Consider the following 16,834-nt stretch of genomic DNA (forward strand, 5'->3'; position numbering starts at 1 on the left):
ACATACATCTGTAAGTTCAAGATGTCGAGATAATTTATTAGTCCATGCCGTGAGCAGTAACAATCCTCCAGGCGAAAACGCGTACCTTTAGGGGAGTAGGGCATCCCCATATGGTCTTCCAAATGGTACCATTCTGTGCCCTGCTCGTGGCGGTCGTCAATGGATGCTCGTGCTCATCCATGGCGAGGCGGCAGGCGGAGTGCAACACACGGGGACATCGTACAAATGCTCTTAATGGTGTCCATGTCCGCAGGGAGAAAATGCCGTTGCAACACCTGCATTCTCCATTCGCCATTCGCATCCAGGAGGTCGGCCACTCGCCGCAACCTGCAGGTGCCATGTTTCGTTATAAAAAAGTTATTGCTTGAGTCGATCGGTGGATTATTTCTCCATCGAAATGGCATGGATCGGGCCGGAAAACCCTATGATTTGGATTCATGCCGGTAGAGCAGGAGCACATATAGCAGGTGGAATTTTGTACGGATTTATTCACCAGTGAACTCAATCCAATCCATTCAATTTTTTTTAGCAAAGCAGTCCATTTGTTTAAGGGTTGAAAACTCTGAAATTTCATGTCTTTTGCACGAAACCACAATATCACCGCGCACACAGAAGGATCGTAATTTGTATGCCAACAATTTTCACTTTTCTTATAGTCATTTTTCAAGTCATAGTATAACATTCAAGTATGTAATCCTTATCTTGCTTTGTGAGATAATTCTCTTTCTGAAAAATACTCTCCTATTGCTCGATATATAGCATATTGACCATCACAAGTAAAATTGTGAGAAGTCTTTTTGGTAGTGTGTAATGGTTGACTATGAAGTGCATGGCCCCTTTTACTTTCACCGCCATGCTTAACGGGAGGGGAGCAATTGTTTTCCAACTTAAAGGCTTTCTCTTTTCAATGACATATATTCTTTTGTAACATTTTAGGCTAGTTATGGTGATTGTTTACAAGTAATAGATATATAGCATACTTTTCATTTTCAACGGAGTGCTCCATGTAAATCTTAACGGAGCTTGTAGTTTTGATTTTTTTTTAAAACCTCTACTTATATTTATTTTATACAAGCACAAAATTACAGGGGGCAAGACTAAACTCCCACTCATCTTTAACCTCGAGGGAGTACCAAACCCACGACAACCTTTTTCCTCTTTTTAATGGTGATAACGGTGCCATCTTCATGGTCATCATGTGCCCCTCGTTGCTGACGAGCTTCTCTTTATTTTCAACTTTATTGTCGTCACGCCGCCTACAAATTAGAACGGGGTGACCAAGTCAATGCAATGGGTGTATTCAGTTCAATTCCACTATCACTGCAATAATCTTTGCCGAACTTGCCTCCTCTAGTCGCCTATGCATTTTGCTCACGCCGACATTCTTCCCGCGTGCCTTCACCTTTCTTCGCGCCACCGATGCGTTGTTAAAAATAAAATATATACACTTCTACTGTTTTCTAGGTGTATTAGAAATAAACTTTAACTTTTCATATAAAATATAGACACTTGTACTATTTCCTAGGTGTATTAGAAATAAAAATTACAGTACAAAATCGTGCAGTGAAGACTTAAAAAGACCAAAAGGAAGACACATAAATCGTGCAGTGAAGACTGAAAAGGACCAAAAGGGAGACACATAAACCCCTAACCTCGCCGGAGTGCCAAACCCCTCTGCCCCCCGATGGCGACGGCGGCGTCGGCGCCCGTCTCCACGGCCACGGTGCGAGTCTCCAATATCCCGCCTTCCGCTGTCGCTAAGAAGCTTCTAGCCTTCTTCGATTCCGCCGTCGCCGCTGCCGGCGCCGAGTACGCCTGCGAGATCGCCGCCGCCCGACGCGGCTGGCTAAGTCGAGGCAATGGGATCGTCCAGTTCGATTCCACCGCCGCTGCAACACTCGCCGCCGAGCTCGCCTCCTCCGGTCGCCTACCCCGCTTCCTGGGCTCCCTCCTGTCCGTCTCCCCTGCCCCCGCGGACCTTCTCCCCCGCGCGCCCGACCATTCTCTCCGCACGGCCGGCGCGCGCCTCCTCGTCGGCAACCGCATCGCCGAGCGCGAATTCGAGGCGGCTGATTCTTGGGACGGCGTCCGCGTGGAGGTCATCCCGGGGAAGCGGCGCATAGACCTGTACCTGGATCACGATTCCCAGATGTACAGGCTTGAGGTGTTCTTCGAGGACATCAGGAACTGCTACAAGTGCAGCTTCAATGGGGCCGGCGCCATCTTGCTGCAGGTGAGCTGCTCACCGTGTTGCCCTGATGCTACTATTTCTGTGTTATATTATTCAGAGCTTGCGGTTACAGGGTGAGGTAGAAAGTTCCATTAGGCGCATTTACATGTCACAGATGAGATTCGAGCAAGTGAAGTGAGATATGATAATATCTATTTGAAGAAAAAGATGACCTACAGACAGTAGGTTTGATATGCATGTTGTGCATACCTTGAATTAACTCCCGGTATGGTTCACGACTGGAATTCGTGAAATGTGAGTAATACAAGAGATATGATGGACAGACGGCATTGGACCGTTGAATCTGGGGTAAAATTGTGCTCTCTGTCAAAGCAGTGTTAGGGAGTCTAGAGAGCATCTCTTCTTTAACTGCAGGTTTGCACAGAGATGTTGGAGAAAAATCAACAGCCAATGGGGTGCAGGCTCAGATATTATGACTCCCTTTAGGTCTGCAAGGGATGGCTTCAGCGGCCCTTGTTTCATGGAAATCGTTTCTTCGGCCCTATGGAACATTTGGAATCAGAGGAATGATTTGATCTTTGAATAAAAGCCTGCTTCGCTGGTTGGTTGGCACAGAAGATTGGTCAATGACTTGAACCTCATTGCTTATAGGGTTAATCAGTGGACGTTCCACTGAAAGCTTGGACTGCCTCTGTTTCTTAAACCTTTGGTTGACTACTATTTATGTTTCTTTTTCTCCTTCTTTTAGTTTCGCTTCTCTCTTTTTCTTCTGTTTGTTGGGGGCCATCTCAACCCCTATGTAAATATGTAAACTCCTTTTGTTTCCTCCCTTATATTAATGAAAATTACACCGTAGGGGATTCCCCTACTGTTTGCCCGTAAAAAAAGGGCACTTTTTTTTGTTATGGTATATTTAAAACCTGAATATACAAAGCTTGTTTCACAAAATGCTATCGTAACTATCCAAATGGTTGCTTCTTTGTAGACATAATTAGATTAGTTGAAGGGTTTTCAGAATCTTGACTCATATGAATAAGACTCTTGCTTTTGTTACAGCAGTTTACGGAATTTTGTCCTGTTGGGTTAATGAATTGGACCCACCTTCTTTTTCTTTCCAATGCATATGCTGGACTATTTTGGGGGGCCATTTAGTGTCAAAATAAATAATGTGCGCCAATGCTACCAGTTTGTTAACTACTTATATATTGGCAAATGTTACAGCAAGATGTTATATGTATATCTAGTTGTATCCAGTATGTCAAATGTGGGAAGAACTTTGAAACAGAAAGCTTTAGATGTAAATCCTCCCTTGATACTTACATGAGCTAAAAAATTGGCAAGTTCTTGAGTCAGGAAACTAGAGTGAACTATCACAATCGTCTGGTTTGCAGTTATGCGATAGAGCCCATAGAGTAAGATGGATAGTTCTGCTATTTTTATTTCCACTAATATAGATATCTCAGTTGGTGGTTACTGATTAGAGTGAAACAGATATGAAGCTTATCTAATGAATACACGTCATAGATACTTTTCTTAATTTACTGGTTGCCATTCTTCTTAAGACTATTAGTTGGTCAGGCGTAACACTCTTTTAATATGTCTATAATTCTGAAGCTGTTAAAAGTATATATTATCTAACATTAATTTAATGTTTGTTCCAGCTCATATATGCACCAAGAATATGCACTACAATTTCGGGGCCTGCAGTTTATTCAAGGTTCTCAGATGACCGCTTTCATGCATGCAAGGAGGATGTGAAGTTTACCTGGGTCAGAGCACTAGATTTTACTCCTAACCACTCTTTCGGAAAGTGTTCAACTCTCGCCCTCGTACTTGATGGTGCACCAGTGTCATTTATTCTCAACAGCTTACCTTTGTCAGGAGAATTAGGGGAATTCTTTAATGGAATTTGTTGGCCCGTCGTCCAAGGTGGTTCCCCTTGTTGACTGCCTGACTGGTTGTTCAGTGTCTTATGAAGTTCTTTTTCGTCTCAATTCTCTTGTTCACATGGGGAAGATAGTTGCCAAACATGTTAATGCTGGTCTGTTTAAAGCTCTTGAAGAAATTCCAGTTCATATTTCAAGGAGGATTTTCGAGAAAATGAGTAAGTTAGAGTTTACATGCTATGAACCTTTGCAATTTATCCAGCAGGAGGGCTCATAGCAGGAAGAGGAGCCACAATGCTCTGCTGTCCAGTAAGACTGAAGGTGAAGGAAAATTAATGATGTGCTACAGAATTCACATTACTCCATCCAAAACATACTGCTTGGGACCTGAGGAAGAAGTTTCAAATTATGTCGTTAAGCATCATAAAAAGTATGCTTCTGACTTCGCTAGAGTTACTTTTGTTGACGAAGACCGGAGTAAACTTTTTCCAGATGCTATCTCAGCTAGAACTGGACGAGGGTTCTTTTCCCAACCCTTGAAAACTGGCCTGTATTATCGCATTTTATCCATCCTGAAAGAAGGATTTTCCATTGGTCCAAAGAAGTATGAATTCTTGGCCTTCTCAGCAAGTCAACTTTGTGGAAGTTCTGTTTGGATGTTTGTTTCTAATGATTCCCTGAAGGCTGAGGATATAAGAAGCTGGATGGGCCACTTTGAAGAAATCCGTTCAGTATCTAAGTGTGCGGCTAGAATGGGCCAGATGTCAGCTCCTCCAGACAAACAGTTGAAATCCTACCGTGGGATGTGGAAGAGATTCCAGATATTGAAGTCACAACTGATGGCACTAAACACATATTTTCTGATGGTATCGGGAAGATTTCTGAGAAATTTGCCAAAGATGTGGCTTACGAAATTGGGTTAGACCCTACAAACCCTCCTTCAGCTTTTCAAATAAGGTATGGTGGCTACAAATGAGTTGTTGCTGTCGACCCTGATTCCTTTCGTCATCTTTCTCTGCGACCTAGTATGAAGAAATTTGAATCAAAGAGCACAATGTTTAACATTACCAGTTGGAGCAAACCCCAGCCACGCTATATGAATCGTGAAATTATCTCTCTCCTTTCGACTTTGGGGATAAGCGATGAGATATTTGAGTTGATGCAACAAGATGATATGCGTGAATTAGATGAAATGCTGACCAACAGAGAAGCTGCTCTCTCTGTTCTGGGGAAAATTGGTAGTACCGAAACGAAGACAGCATCGAAAATGTTACTGCAAGGTTATGAACCAAGTTTAGAGCCTTACCTGTTGATGATTCTTAAGGCCCATCAGGATAATAGGCTGACTGACATAAGAACTAGATGTAAGATTCATGTTCCGAAAGGCCGTGTTCTTATTGGTTGTTTGGACGAAACAGGCGAATTAAAATATGGTCAAGTGTACATCAGAATTACAAAGAACAGCAAAGAGCAGAAGGATAATGGTCAACCATATTTTCTAAAGATAATGGGAAAGACAAAACAGCAGTTGTTGTTGGAAAAGTTGCAATATCGAAAAATCCTTGTCTCCATCCTGGTGACATCAGAGTGCTTGAAGCTGTCTATGACCATGGATTGTATGCTAACAACCTGGTTGATTGTGTTCCCTCAAAGAGGAGAAAGGTAATGCTGTATGTTATACTGAAACTGAAAGACGACCTATTGAGCTCTGTCAATGCCTTCAGAGGAGCTCAAATATCTATTGAAGTGTTTTGTCAGCGTTAGTTTCCATGTTATACTGAAACTGTACTTTATAGTTTTTATTGCTCTGTTTTTTTTTTTTGACAGAAAGACTGTAAGGGAACCCCTATAGTTTAATTTGTGCAACAAACCCAAATTGCAAGTACCATGCCTTGAACCTGGGTGGGTGGGAAGGCATCAGCCCCTTCCCACCACTAGGCTATGCCTTAGTCTGCAGTTTTTTTTTATTGCTCTGTTATTGCCTTCAGAGGAGCTCAAATATCTTTTGAAGTGTTTGTCAGCATTAGTTTCCATGTTAGATTGATATCCAATCATGTTACATACTTACATCTCTACCTATTGATGGATGTTGCGAATCTTTGCTTTTTTCTTGAATTAATCTTTGATGTTTAATAGGCATCGTCCATATAGACTTTAATCTTTGATGTTAATCAGGCCTCATCCAAATGAATGCTCTGGGGGCGATTTGGACGGTGACCTCTATTTTATCACTTGGGATGAGAAACTGATTCCAGAGAAGGTTGATTCACCTATGGACTACACTGCAGCAAGGCCACGCATAATGGATCATGTTATCACACTCGAGGTATATTCTTGACTGTTTATTCATTTTAATCTCTCTTCCTAGGTTGTTGCTATTTTTTACCGAAGATTATTTTATTGGACTAATATCATTTTATACTTGCAAATATAATCAAAATATCAGTATTTTTACAAACTGTAGCATTTCAATAATATTTATTATCTCGACGCACCTCACATCTTTCTAAAACATTTCTTTGCATGACAAAAATTGGGAAAATGCCTAAGGACTTCATATAACATGCGATAGAGCAACATGATCAGAGAGAACTGGCTACGAGTGTCAAACTCAACCAGGCTGACATAACAGCCAACACAAATTTTGAATGCTTTGAACCAAATATATGCTCGCCATGCACAATTAATGACGTTCTTTAGAAATGTGGGTACTTATTTCAGGAAAAAAATAGACATTTTTTGCTGTCCTCTAATGAGAACAACTGTGCATGATCTCTACTCTTATAAAAAACAGAGTTGGTGATGATGGTGTGCCTGCCATCCTGCAACATAGGCCGTCTGATTTATATCCGACGGATAGGAAGGAAACTATGGTAATTTTGCAAAAAGATACCCACACCCCTCTCCACATTTGCAAATAAGGCCTTCCCTCGTTCATCCTTTTCTCCCACAAGATAAACTACTCATACAAATGCATCTTGATGTTCCGTGCAACGCATGGGCATCTTGCTAGTTTGAGTTTTAAAGTGGTCTTGGGTTTTGGCTTTAAAATGTTCTTGAATGAATATCTCTAACCTTGTTAGGTTCGCAACTACTCCCTCCGTCCGGAAAAGCTTGTCCCTCAAATGGATGTATCTAGCACCAACTCTTCGCCTGACACGTTTATACCCGAAATCTTACAAAAATATGTGATGAACTGCAGGAAATCCAGAAGTACTTTGTGGATTACATGATAAACTCGCTCGGTGCAATCTCAACTGCTCACTTGGTCCACGCAGACCGTCATCCAATGAAAGCTCGGAGCCCTGAGTGCCTCCAGCTAGCTGCTTTGCATTCAATGGCAGTCGACTTCGCCAAGTCAGGAGCTCCAGCTGAAATGCCGCAGTCACTGAGACCAAGGGAGTACCCTGACTTCATGGAACGCTGGGACAAGCCAATGTACATCTCCAATGGAGCTCTCGGCAAGCTCTACCGAGCGGCTGCGAGTCGGATGCAGAGCTCTCCTGCTCCCTCCTTTGCTCAGCCAAATCCTGTGTTCGATCCTGACCTCGAGGTCCCTGGCTTTGAGGAGTTCCTGGAGTCCGCAGAGGAGTGCTACGACCTGTACACGGAGAAGCTGAGCGCCCTGATGGGCCACTACGGCGTGGAGCACGAAGACAAGATCCTGACCGGCAACATCCGGAACAGGCTCCTGTACCTGAAGAAGGACAACAAGCGGTACTTTGAGATGAAGGACCGCATCATCGACTCGGTCGAGGGCCTGCACAAGGAGGCGCGGGGCTGGTTCACGTCCTGCCCGAAGGCGGAGGCGCCGAGGAGGGCGTCAGCGTGGTACCGCGTTTCCTATCACCCCGACCACCGGCGGCGGGAGAAGAAGCGGTTCTGGAGCTTCCCGTGGATCATTTGCGACGAGCTTCTGAAGATCAAGGAGTCGAATAACGGCGATGACCCTTTGCAAAGTCATTTATCTGTGGAGAATATTCACTAGAGAGTCCTGCCCCCTCCTCCCCCCGCGTCGCCTCCCCGAGCGGGGCGACCGGGGGATCTCGTCGCCCCCCTCCCAGCCCCCCCTCCCCCTCCTCCCCTTCCGCCGCCGTCGGCCTGGGCCACCGGGCCTTGCCCGCGTGGTGCCGGCGGCGGCGGCCCCGGCCTTTCCCCCCGCTTGGCGCCTCGGCTCGGGCGGACGGCGGCCGATGGGGGTGCTCCTCGGCGACATTGGATCCGGCGGCGGCGCAGTGCTGGGTGGTGTGCGGGCGGTGGCGCGGCCGCTTGGCGGCGGGGCGACGCGGTGGCTAGCGGCGGGCCTTCCCGGCCCAGATCCAGGCCCTTTTGGGCTCGATCTGGGTCTGGGCGGGCCTGGCCTGGTCTGCTTGCGGCGTCTCCGGCGGGTCGGGGGCGTGACTCGTGCGGGGGTGGTGGCGACGGCGGCTCGCGTTCTGCAGCGCGGCGACGGGGGCTTCGCGAGCCCGTTTCGGGCTCGGCTGGGCCAGGGGTGGCCCGGTTTGCCCCTGTGCTGCGTCCGGCCGGATCCCGCCGGGGGCGGTGGAGGATGTCCCCTCCCGCGAGGCTGCTGATGTTGCCGCTCCTGGTTCCCGGTTGCGTCGTCTTGTTTCCGTCGGTCCCGTTTCGTTTGCCTTGGTGAGACGGCGATGGAGACTGCTCGACCGTGGTGGCGCAAGTTGGTGGGCGGTGTGTTTGGTGGCGCGGGATGGATCGTCTGGGGTCGTGGTTGGTTGGTGGGCGGGAGAAATCCTTGTCGGCCGGGTAGTACAGCTACAGCACGCCATCCCCTTCCGCTGTAGCTGTACTACCTGACAGAGACATTCCAGAGTTCTACGCCCACTACGGTGATAAATAAATAAATACAAGGGCCTGACAGCGAAAGACCACAATAAGCACTCACTTCTCCACCTCCAGTCAACCCAGCACAATACTTGTTGATTAGCTGATTCGGTCTCCGCAACGGAGCCCCTCCATCTCCATGGACGCAGCACAAGAGACGAGACTGCTGCTCCAAGAGGATGGGGATCAGGTAAAATTTACTGCTTTCTTCTTTTCTGAAATTCCATTGCAGAGAGTGTATAAAGTTCATCCTAGGTAGTTGTAGGCTTGTAGCCTGTAGAATTTAACTTTTCTCCTATGTATCTGGTCGTCCCCTTCTTTTTTCATGAGACAAGAGTGAGCTGATAAAATCCTTCGTCCTCTTGGGTCCAAACTGAAACTGGAGGCAGCAAGATGGGGATCGGATGCCATCTCCTGAGCTCTGCTGCAGTGATATTGAAAATTTGACCGACGCACACCACTTTCTCTAATGCATAGTAGTAATATTTTAAACCTTAGTAGGAGTTCAGGTTTCTCACAGGAATTGAGTACGAAATTTCTATATAATCCCTTCTACCCGTCCATGTTAGGAAAATTAAGGTTGCAGCTTGGTACCCCTTTTTCAGTATGTCTCTAGGTGGTTAAGACTGGATCTGAGTGCTGCTATTTCTTAATTAGCAGGATGCAAGTCTTTACACAGGTGATGGGTCCGTTGACATCAAAGGCTGTCCCGCAACAAGGCACGACACAGGCAATTGGCGAGCATGCGTCTTCATCCTAGGTAATATATATACAGGGCCGTTTGATCCAATTCGGCTAGCACTGACCATAGTTGCAGTTTTACAAAGTTTTGTAGAATAATCAAATTGGGTGCCAAATTGCTTCATTATGTCGGCCTTTTACATGGTTTGCTAAAATCCGTGTTGAATGACGCCTCCCACAAATTTTGGCAAAGTGTTTGTTCACTGAAGAAACTCCTTACTTTCTCATAACAAATCGTTATTGTACCAGCAGGCCATTTCCTTAGTAAGCATATCCCCAGTACATGTTTTTTTTTCTGGACGATTAAACATTTGAACTATTTGGTGCTGCCTGTAAGTTAGTATAATAGTACGCCGGCTTCTTGAAATTTGAATTATAGAAATTATAAGATCCTTTATTTAGAGATATATGGTACGAATCTGTATTAGCTTGCCTAGCACACTATTGGCCATGTGGTACAAAGCATTTGGGGACCCTTGTGCATATTTTGTATATGCAGCAATGAGCTTTGGCAAGTTCCAATGATGCTAGTCTGGTGACAGGAAATGAGTGTTGTGAGCGTCTGGCCTACTATGGAATTGCAAAAAACCTAGTCACTTATCTCAAAATAAAGCTTCATCAAGGCAATCTTGAAGCTGCAAGAAATGTTACCACTTGGCAAGGGACATGCTATCTGTCTCCCCTCATTGGAGCCATCCTAGCAGATTCTTATTGGGGAAAGTACTGGACTATTGCTGTTTTCTCATCAATTTATTTCATCGTAAGTACAAGATAAAGTTGACCAACTTTTGTCTACCTCCTTTGCTCTATAAGGCTCCATACTGGCATAGAAAACAATGTTGCACATTCAACTTGGTAATTTCTGGGCATTTTAACATTTGAAGCCAAAATATTTTTACTTTTCAGTAAATATAATGAACATGCAGGTCTTGTTATATAAATTTGATTTTAGTGAACCATCAATCCGTGCATCTCAATATCTTCAATCACCCATATTAATCATGTATTCCTTTTCCCCTGAAGGGCCTGGCTGTTTTAACGCTTTCAGCATCACTTCCAGCACTTCAACCACCTTCATGTTTAGGAAATGTTTGTCCAGAACCAAGCTTACTTCAGAATGGCACGTTTTTCCTAGGTCTTTATATGATTGCCCTAGGGACTGGAGGTATTAAACCATGTGTGTCATCCTTTGGGGCTGATCAATTTGATGACAGTGACCCGACAGAGAGAGTAAAGCAGGGTTCCTTCTTCAACTGGTTCTATTTCTGCATAAATATTGGTGCATTCATATCAGGCACTGTTATTGTTTGGATACAAGATAACTCGGGTTGGGGAATAGGATTTGCCATTCCTACTATATTTATGGCATTGGCTATTGCAAGCTTCTTTTCAGCTTCAGATGTGTATAGATTTCAGAAACCTGGTGGCAGTCCACTCACAAGAGTGTGTCAGGTCGTTGTCTCAGCATTCCGTAAGTGGCATGTTGAATTGCCACGTGACACTGCTCTTTTATATGAAGTTGATGGCCAAAATTCAGCAATAGAGGGAAGCAGGAAGCTGGAGCACACAACCGAACTTGAGTAATCATCTTCCTTAGGCTGCATCATTGCCTTACTTTTATGCCAATGTATTAATGCAACAACAAAAGGTACTTGCGGTATTAATGAAGGCACTGAATTGCGACACAACCTTCAGTAAGACTTATTTTCGAAAAGGTCCTTCAGTAAGGTTTCAGTTTGATGCTTGTGCAAACTAAATATATGCAATAAAATAGTATGAGTAGAGCCAAGCAATCATGACAGTAGTTCCCGCGTGGGTACTAGGTACATAATACAATAGAGGCAGAATTATTACTGCAGGTATCAATAATGTGTGCAACACATGTTCATAAGTCCTTCCCGGATATTTTATTTACAAGTATAGAAATGTTAACGTTATATAACTAAGATTTCAGGATAGGGCTGGACTGTCACTTTTTATTTATCCAGTGTATTGTTTCTGTAGGCAACTCTTACCTTTGTTGTATAATGACTGTTATAACATTTCATCAATCTGTCTTGTATAGATTCCTTGACAAGGCTGCCATCATCTCATCTACTGATGCCAAGAGTGACCTCATTACAAACCCATGGAGGCTATGCACAGTCACCCAGGTGGAAGAACTGAAGATCCTAGTAAGAATGTTCCCGGTTTGGGCGACTACTATCATATTCAACGCGGTGTATGCTCAGAACTCCTCCATGTTCTTAGAGCAGGGAATGGTTCTTGACAAGCGGGTCGGGTCTTTCAATGTTCCTCCTGCGCCCCTCTCGAGTTTTGACGTAATCAGTGTCATGATCTGGGTTCCACTTTATGACCGTGTTCTCATACCTATAGCCAGAAAGTTCACTGGAAGGGAAAAGGGTTTCTCGGAACTACAACGGATTGGCATTGGATTGGTGCTGTCCATTATTGCAATGGTGTCTGCAGCTTTTGTTGAGTTGAAGCGCTTGGAGATTGCCACGTCTGAAGGTCTTATCCATGAGAAGTCTGTGGTTCCGATGAGCATTCTTTGGCAAATACCACAGTATTTCCTTGTTGGCGCTGCCGAGGTTTTCACTAATATAGGTCTACTTGAGTTTTCGTACGATCAGGCACCAGATGCCATGAGGAGTTTATGTGCTGCATTTGCACTCATTACGGTCTCAGCGGGGAGCTATTTAAGCTCGTTCATATTGACCTTGGTGTCGTACATTACAACTCAGGGGGGAGATCCTGGATGGATCCCGGATAACATGAATGAAGGCCATCTTGACCGGTTCTTTTGGTTGATTGCAGGGATCAGCTTTGTGAATTTGCTGGTTTACATCAGTTGTGCGATGAAATACAAATATAAGAATGTGTGATGGTTTCTCCAAAAAAATGTGTGATGGTCATACCTGCTGTGGAACAAGTTCTTGTAATTTCAGATTCCATATTCATGGGAGCAGTTCATTGTGTAGACTAAGACATCACATGAGCTGCCCTTCTCAGAAAGTCCTCAAAATTCTTCTAGTGATGTATTTTAGACAAATTATTACTTTGGTGAGTGTGTTTTGTATGAAATTTGTAACACCAGAGCTATACAAAGACAATTTTGTACATGCATATTTAATACTTTCCTGTTCAAAAGCATCCTGTTATTCCATAAGGCGATCGTAAAGATTTGTTTACTGAAAATTACGCGTTGCACATGCATGTAAGCTGCAACTGAGAAATTGAGAAGCTCCAGAACCAAACATCAAAGCTATATACTCCCTCCGTTCACTTGTAAGATGTTTTTCGATATTTTAATATGAACTACATACATACGGACTGAAATGAGTGAACAAGCACACTAAAATGCGTCTATATACATCCGATTCAAAAACAAGTAATAACATCTTATTATCAGTGGCGGACCCAGGAAAAAAATGAAGGGTGTGCACACTCTAAAAAAATTCCCACCTACTCAATGTGTCAGACAAAATATGGCAAAATAATACATGAGTATCTTAATGCAAATCTCACAACAATTTAGTCCACAAAATATATCTCAAATGTGCTCAATTACAATACAAGTAGTCTTACATTAAAGAAGCACAAGTAGAAAATTACATCACTAGGTAACTCTACGTTTTTGCATTGCCATGAAAGCATCAACTATGTCATCTTCGCTTACTTCCATGAACACATCCCGTTTAATAAATGTCACCAAGCAATCATTCAAGCGATCATCACTCATAGTAGTCTTCAACTTATTTTTCACTAGATTCATTGCTGAAAAACACTCTTTCAACACTCGCCGTCACCACCGGTAAAATCAATATCAATTTGATGAGTAAGTAGACCAAATCATAAAGAACATGCTTCTTTAATACCGACGTGCTTGAAATGTCCATGGGATCGAATTCAACAAGTCTCATTACCTTGAGTGCATCATAAGAAGCAAATGAATTGAGGGGATTCAAAGCTGACATGCAAATAAGCAACTCCGTATTAACCTCATCAAACCGATTGTCAAGCTCTTGAATGGTTTGATCAATGACACCAAGATATACTTCTCTTCTGTAACGATCATCATTTGTTTGTACTTCATAATACCGACGTGATCTTCGATTAGGCTCATAAATATCCTCCCACAAAGGAACTTGAATGTCATGTTTGTTGCAAAATAAGGTTAGCTTTGCAAGAAAATCTTCCCAACCATGAGACCTCATGTGTTGCATTCTACTCTTTGCCAAACTAACAAGTGTCATTGCATTGACAATATCTTGATCTCTCTTTTGCAAAGATTTGGACAACTCATTTGTATAGCCAAGAATAACAAGCATCAAGTGAAGATTGAAAACAAAGTCAAATGATTCAAAGGCTTGAGCAACTCCACGTATTCTTGTCCACTCACCTTTTTGTGAAGGATCTTTTCCAATAGCATCAAGTACTTCAAGGATTGTGGAATACATGCTAACAATGTGCATAATGGTTTTAAAATGAGAACCCCAACGAGTGTCGCCGGGTCTAGCTAGTCCCATCTCTTGATTTAGCCCACTTCCACTTTCAATCTCACCCATTTCAAGTGCTTCCAACACCTTTTGAACTCTAACATCTCGAAGCATGTCGTGGCGCTTACAAGAAACTCCAACAATATTGAGCAAGTAAGAAACGTGATCAAAGAACCACAAACATGGTTCATTGTCCTTTGCCACAGCTATGAGAACCAACTGAAGTTGATGTGCAAAACAATGGATGTAATAGGCAGAGGGTGACTCTTTCATGATCAATGTTTTCAACCCTTTGATCTCCCCTTTCATGTCGCTAGCCCCATCATATCCTTGCCCATGTATTTGACTAGGAGTCAAATGATGATCTTTAAGCAAAGTTTGAATTGCATCCTTAAGTGACAATGAAGTTGTATTGGCAACATGAACAACTCCAAGGAACCTCTCACATCCTCTTCCCGATTTGTCAACAAATCGTATGCAGAGAGCAAGTTGTTCTTTATGAGATGCATCACTAGACTCATCGGCTAGGATTGCATAGTGGTCATCACCAATATCTTCAATAATTCTTTTAGTTGTTTGCGTCGCACAACATTCAATTATTTGATTTTGTATCTTTCGACTAGTCAAGATGCAATTCCTAGGAGCATTGTTCAAAACAAGTTTATTAACTTCATCATTTTCCGAAAGCCATTTAAGAAGTTCAAGAAAGTTCCCCCTATTGCTAGATTCTTCACACTCATCATGTCCACGAAATGCCAATCCTTGGTTCAAAAGAAACCTCAAGCATCTAAGTGAATAAGTCAGCCTAGCCTTGTACATACACAAATCCTCTTTATCCACCCTCACCATAATGTTATCAATTGATGGTTGGGGTGCCACAAATAAATTGTACTTCTCTTGAGCTTTGTTGTGAATGCTATTCATACCACCAACATGTTTGACCAATGCATCGGGCTTATACCAATTTTTCCAACCACCATTAACAAAGGCATCACCCCTAGGCCCCCCATTAGATTTCCCTTTGAACAAATAACACACAAAGCAAAATGCTGCCTCGTATTTGACACTATATTCTAACCATTTGTAGGTCTCAAACCAAACAAAGTTGAAGTGTCGATTTTTACCATAGATTTTCCTGACTTGAAAGTTGTGTGCATATGGTTGGACTGCTTGCTTTGCAATGTATCGTCTCCGAACTTCATCTTGATCATCGACATCATACTCTGAAATAGGAATCCTCTCCCCTGGATCAGGAGGAAGCCTTTGAATATTATATGGCCTTGCACACAGAGAATGGACTGCTTCATCTTCACTATCACTTTCAATCTCTGCATCGGAATGGACTGCTTCATCTCCAATATCAAATTCAATCTATGCAGAATGGACTCGAGGTGGAGAATGGACTGCTTCATCTTCAATATTTGACACTATATCTTCAGGTTGCTCTTCGGCTGCAACCTTCCTTCTTTTAGCAGCCTCATAATTCTGAAAAAAGGACTTAATGTCACCATTCCTCTTCATCTTCGATTCTACAATTACAACAAAAAGCACAACTGTTAGAGGCAGCATTGGCAAGCAAGCAAAAATATATATAACACAAGAGAAATAAATGGTACTGGTCTTGATTTTCAATCTACTAATATTCAGTGATGCACAATGAATAATGATATGCTTTCTACAGATGATATGATAAATCCCCACTCTACTGTACATAAATCCCCACCCCATCTATGATATGATAAAACACTCGGAGATAGCAAGTCTTTTTTCCTTCATATCAGCAACAAATGATTCTTAAGTACAACATATTTCATCACCCAAAGGCTTGCACCAAATATCATCCCTCATGCACAGATTTAAGAATCAATTGACAGCAAATTAACTGAACATATATACAGAGCAGTGCTGATACAGAGTACTGATAGAAACTCACCCAAAGGCCAAAGGGCGTCAGAAACTAGGGATTCAGGGGGAATCAGCCATTCAGGAGCTTGGGCAACAGCCCATCATCTCCTCCGGGCTCCGGATCGGCGGCCCGCGGCGCCGAGTGCTTGCTGCCTTGCTTCAGAGTTCGGACCGACGTCCGGCGACTGGCGGGCTGGCTGCTCGTGGTAGAGGGAGATCCAGCAGGGAGCAGGCAGGCAGGGCACAAGGCAGCGCTCCTTCGAAGGGGAGCAGAGCGGCGTCTCTTCTTGGTGGAATGACAGGACGGAGCGGCGGACGCCCGGATGGCCGGACGGCCCCGGTGGGAGGGCTGGATGGGGATGGCCGGATGCCAGATGAGGATTGGGGATTAGGTTCTCGACTGCGAGTTGCGTGCGCCTTATGCTCTGGCTGACCAACGAGCGAGACGAGCGCCTCTGTATTGCTGGCTCGTGAGCAGATGGGCTGGGACGCTGGGCCTTTGTTGTTTTGGGCCTAAATACCATATGGTACAAAATAAATTTGCAAATTTCTGGGTGTGCCAGGGCACACCTTGCACACACGCTGGGTACGCCAATGCTTATTATATTATAGTGAACGGAGGGAGTTGTATGGATTCTCTATTGCTGTTGTTTTACCATTTCTTGCAAACCAACAATTGCTTTAAGAAATGTCCATATTAGTAGATATGGTAATAGAAAAAAAAAAGACGTGCACGCAATTTGATCTTTCAAAAGAGCAGATGCACTGTG

The 16,834-nt window shown here is 43.7% G+C and overlaps 1 protein-coding gene and 1 pseudogene across 2 annotated transcripts; one reads left to right on the forward strand and one right to left on the reverse strand.

Annotated features, from left to right (window-relative positions):
- The first annotated feature begins 1,621 nt into the window (after positions 1-1,621).
- Positions 1,622-12,801, forward strand: LOC123092848 (probable RNA-dependent RNA polymerase 2; annotated as a pseudogene).
- Positions 12,802-13,101: 300 nt separating this feature from the next.
- LOC123092849 (zinc finger MYM-type protein 1) lies at positions 13,102-16,506 on the reverse strand. 2 transcript variants are annotated; one of them, XM_044514700.1, is made up of 3 exons: positions 16,093-16,506; positions 13,587-15,688; positions 13,102-13,471 (listed from the first exon to the last, which is right to left on the reverse strand). In XM_044514700.1, the coding sequence occupies exons 2-3, from the start codon at positions 15,081-15,083 to the stop codon at positions 13,466-13,468; spliced, it is 1,503 nt and encodes a 500-aa protein (XP_044370635.1). In that variant the 5' UTR covers positions 15,084-15,688; positions 16,093-16,506; the 3' UTR covers positions 13,102-13,465. The 2 variants fall into 2 exon arrangements, with proteins under 2 accessions (XP_044370635.1, XP_044370634.1); XM_044514699.1 differs by having other exon boundaries at positions 13,102-15,688.
- Between the last annotated feature and the right edge of the window lie 328 nt (positions 16,507-16,834).

Source organism: Triticum aestivum, chromosome 4B, assembly GCF_018294505.1.
Source record: "Triticum aestivum cultivar Chinese Spring chromosome 4B, IWGSC CS RefSeq v2.1, whole genome shotgun sequence".
NCBI lineage: Eukaryota > Viridiplantae > Streptophyta > Magnoliopsida > Poales > Poaceae > Triticum > Triticum aestivum.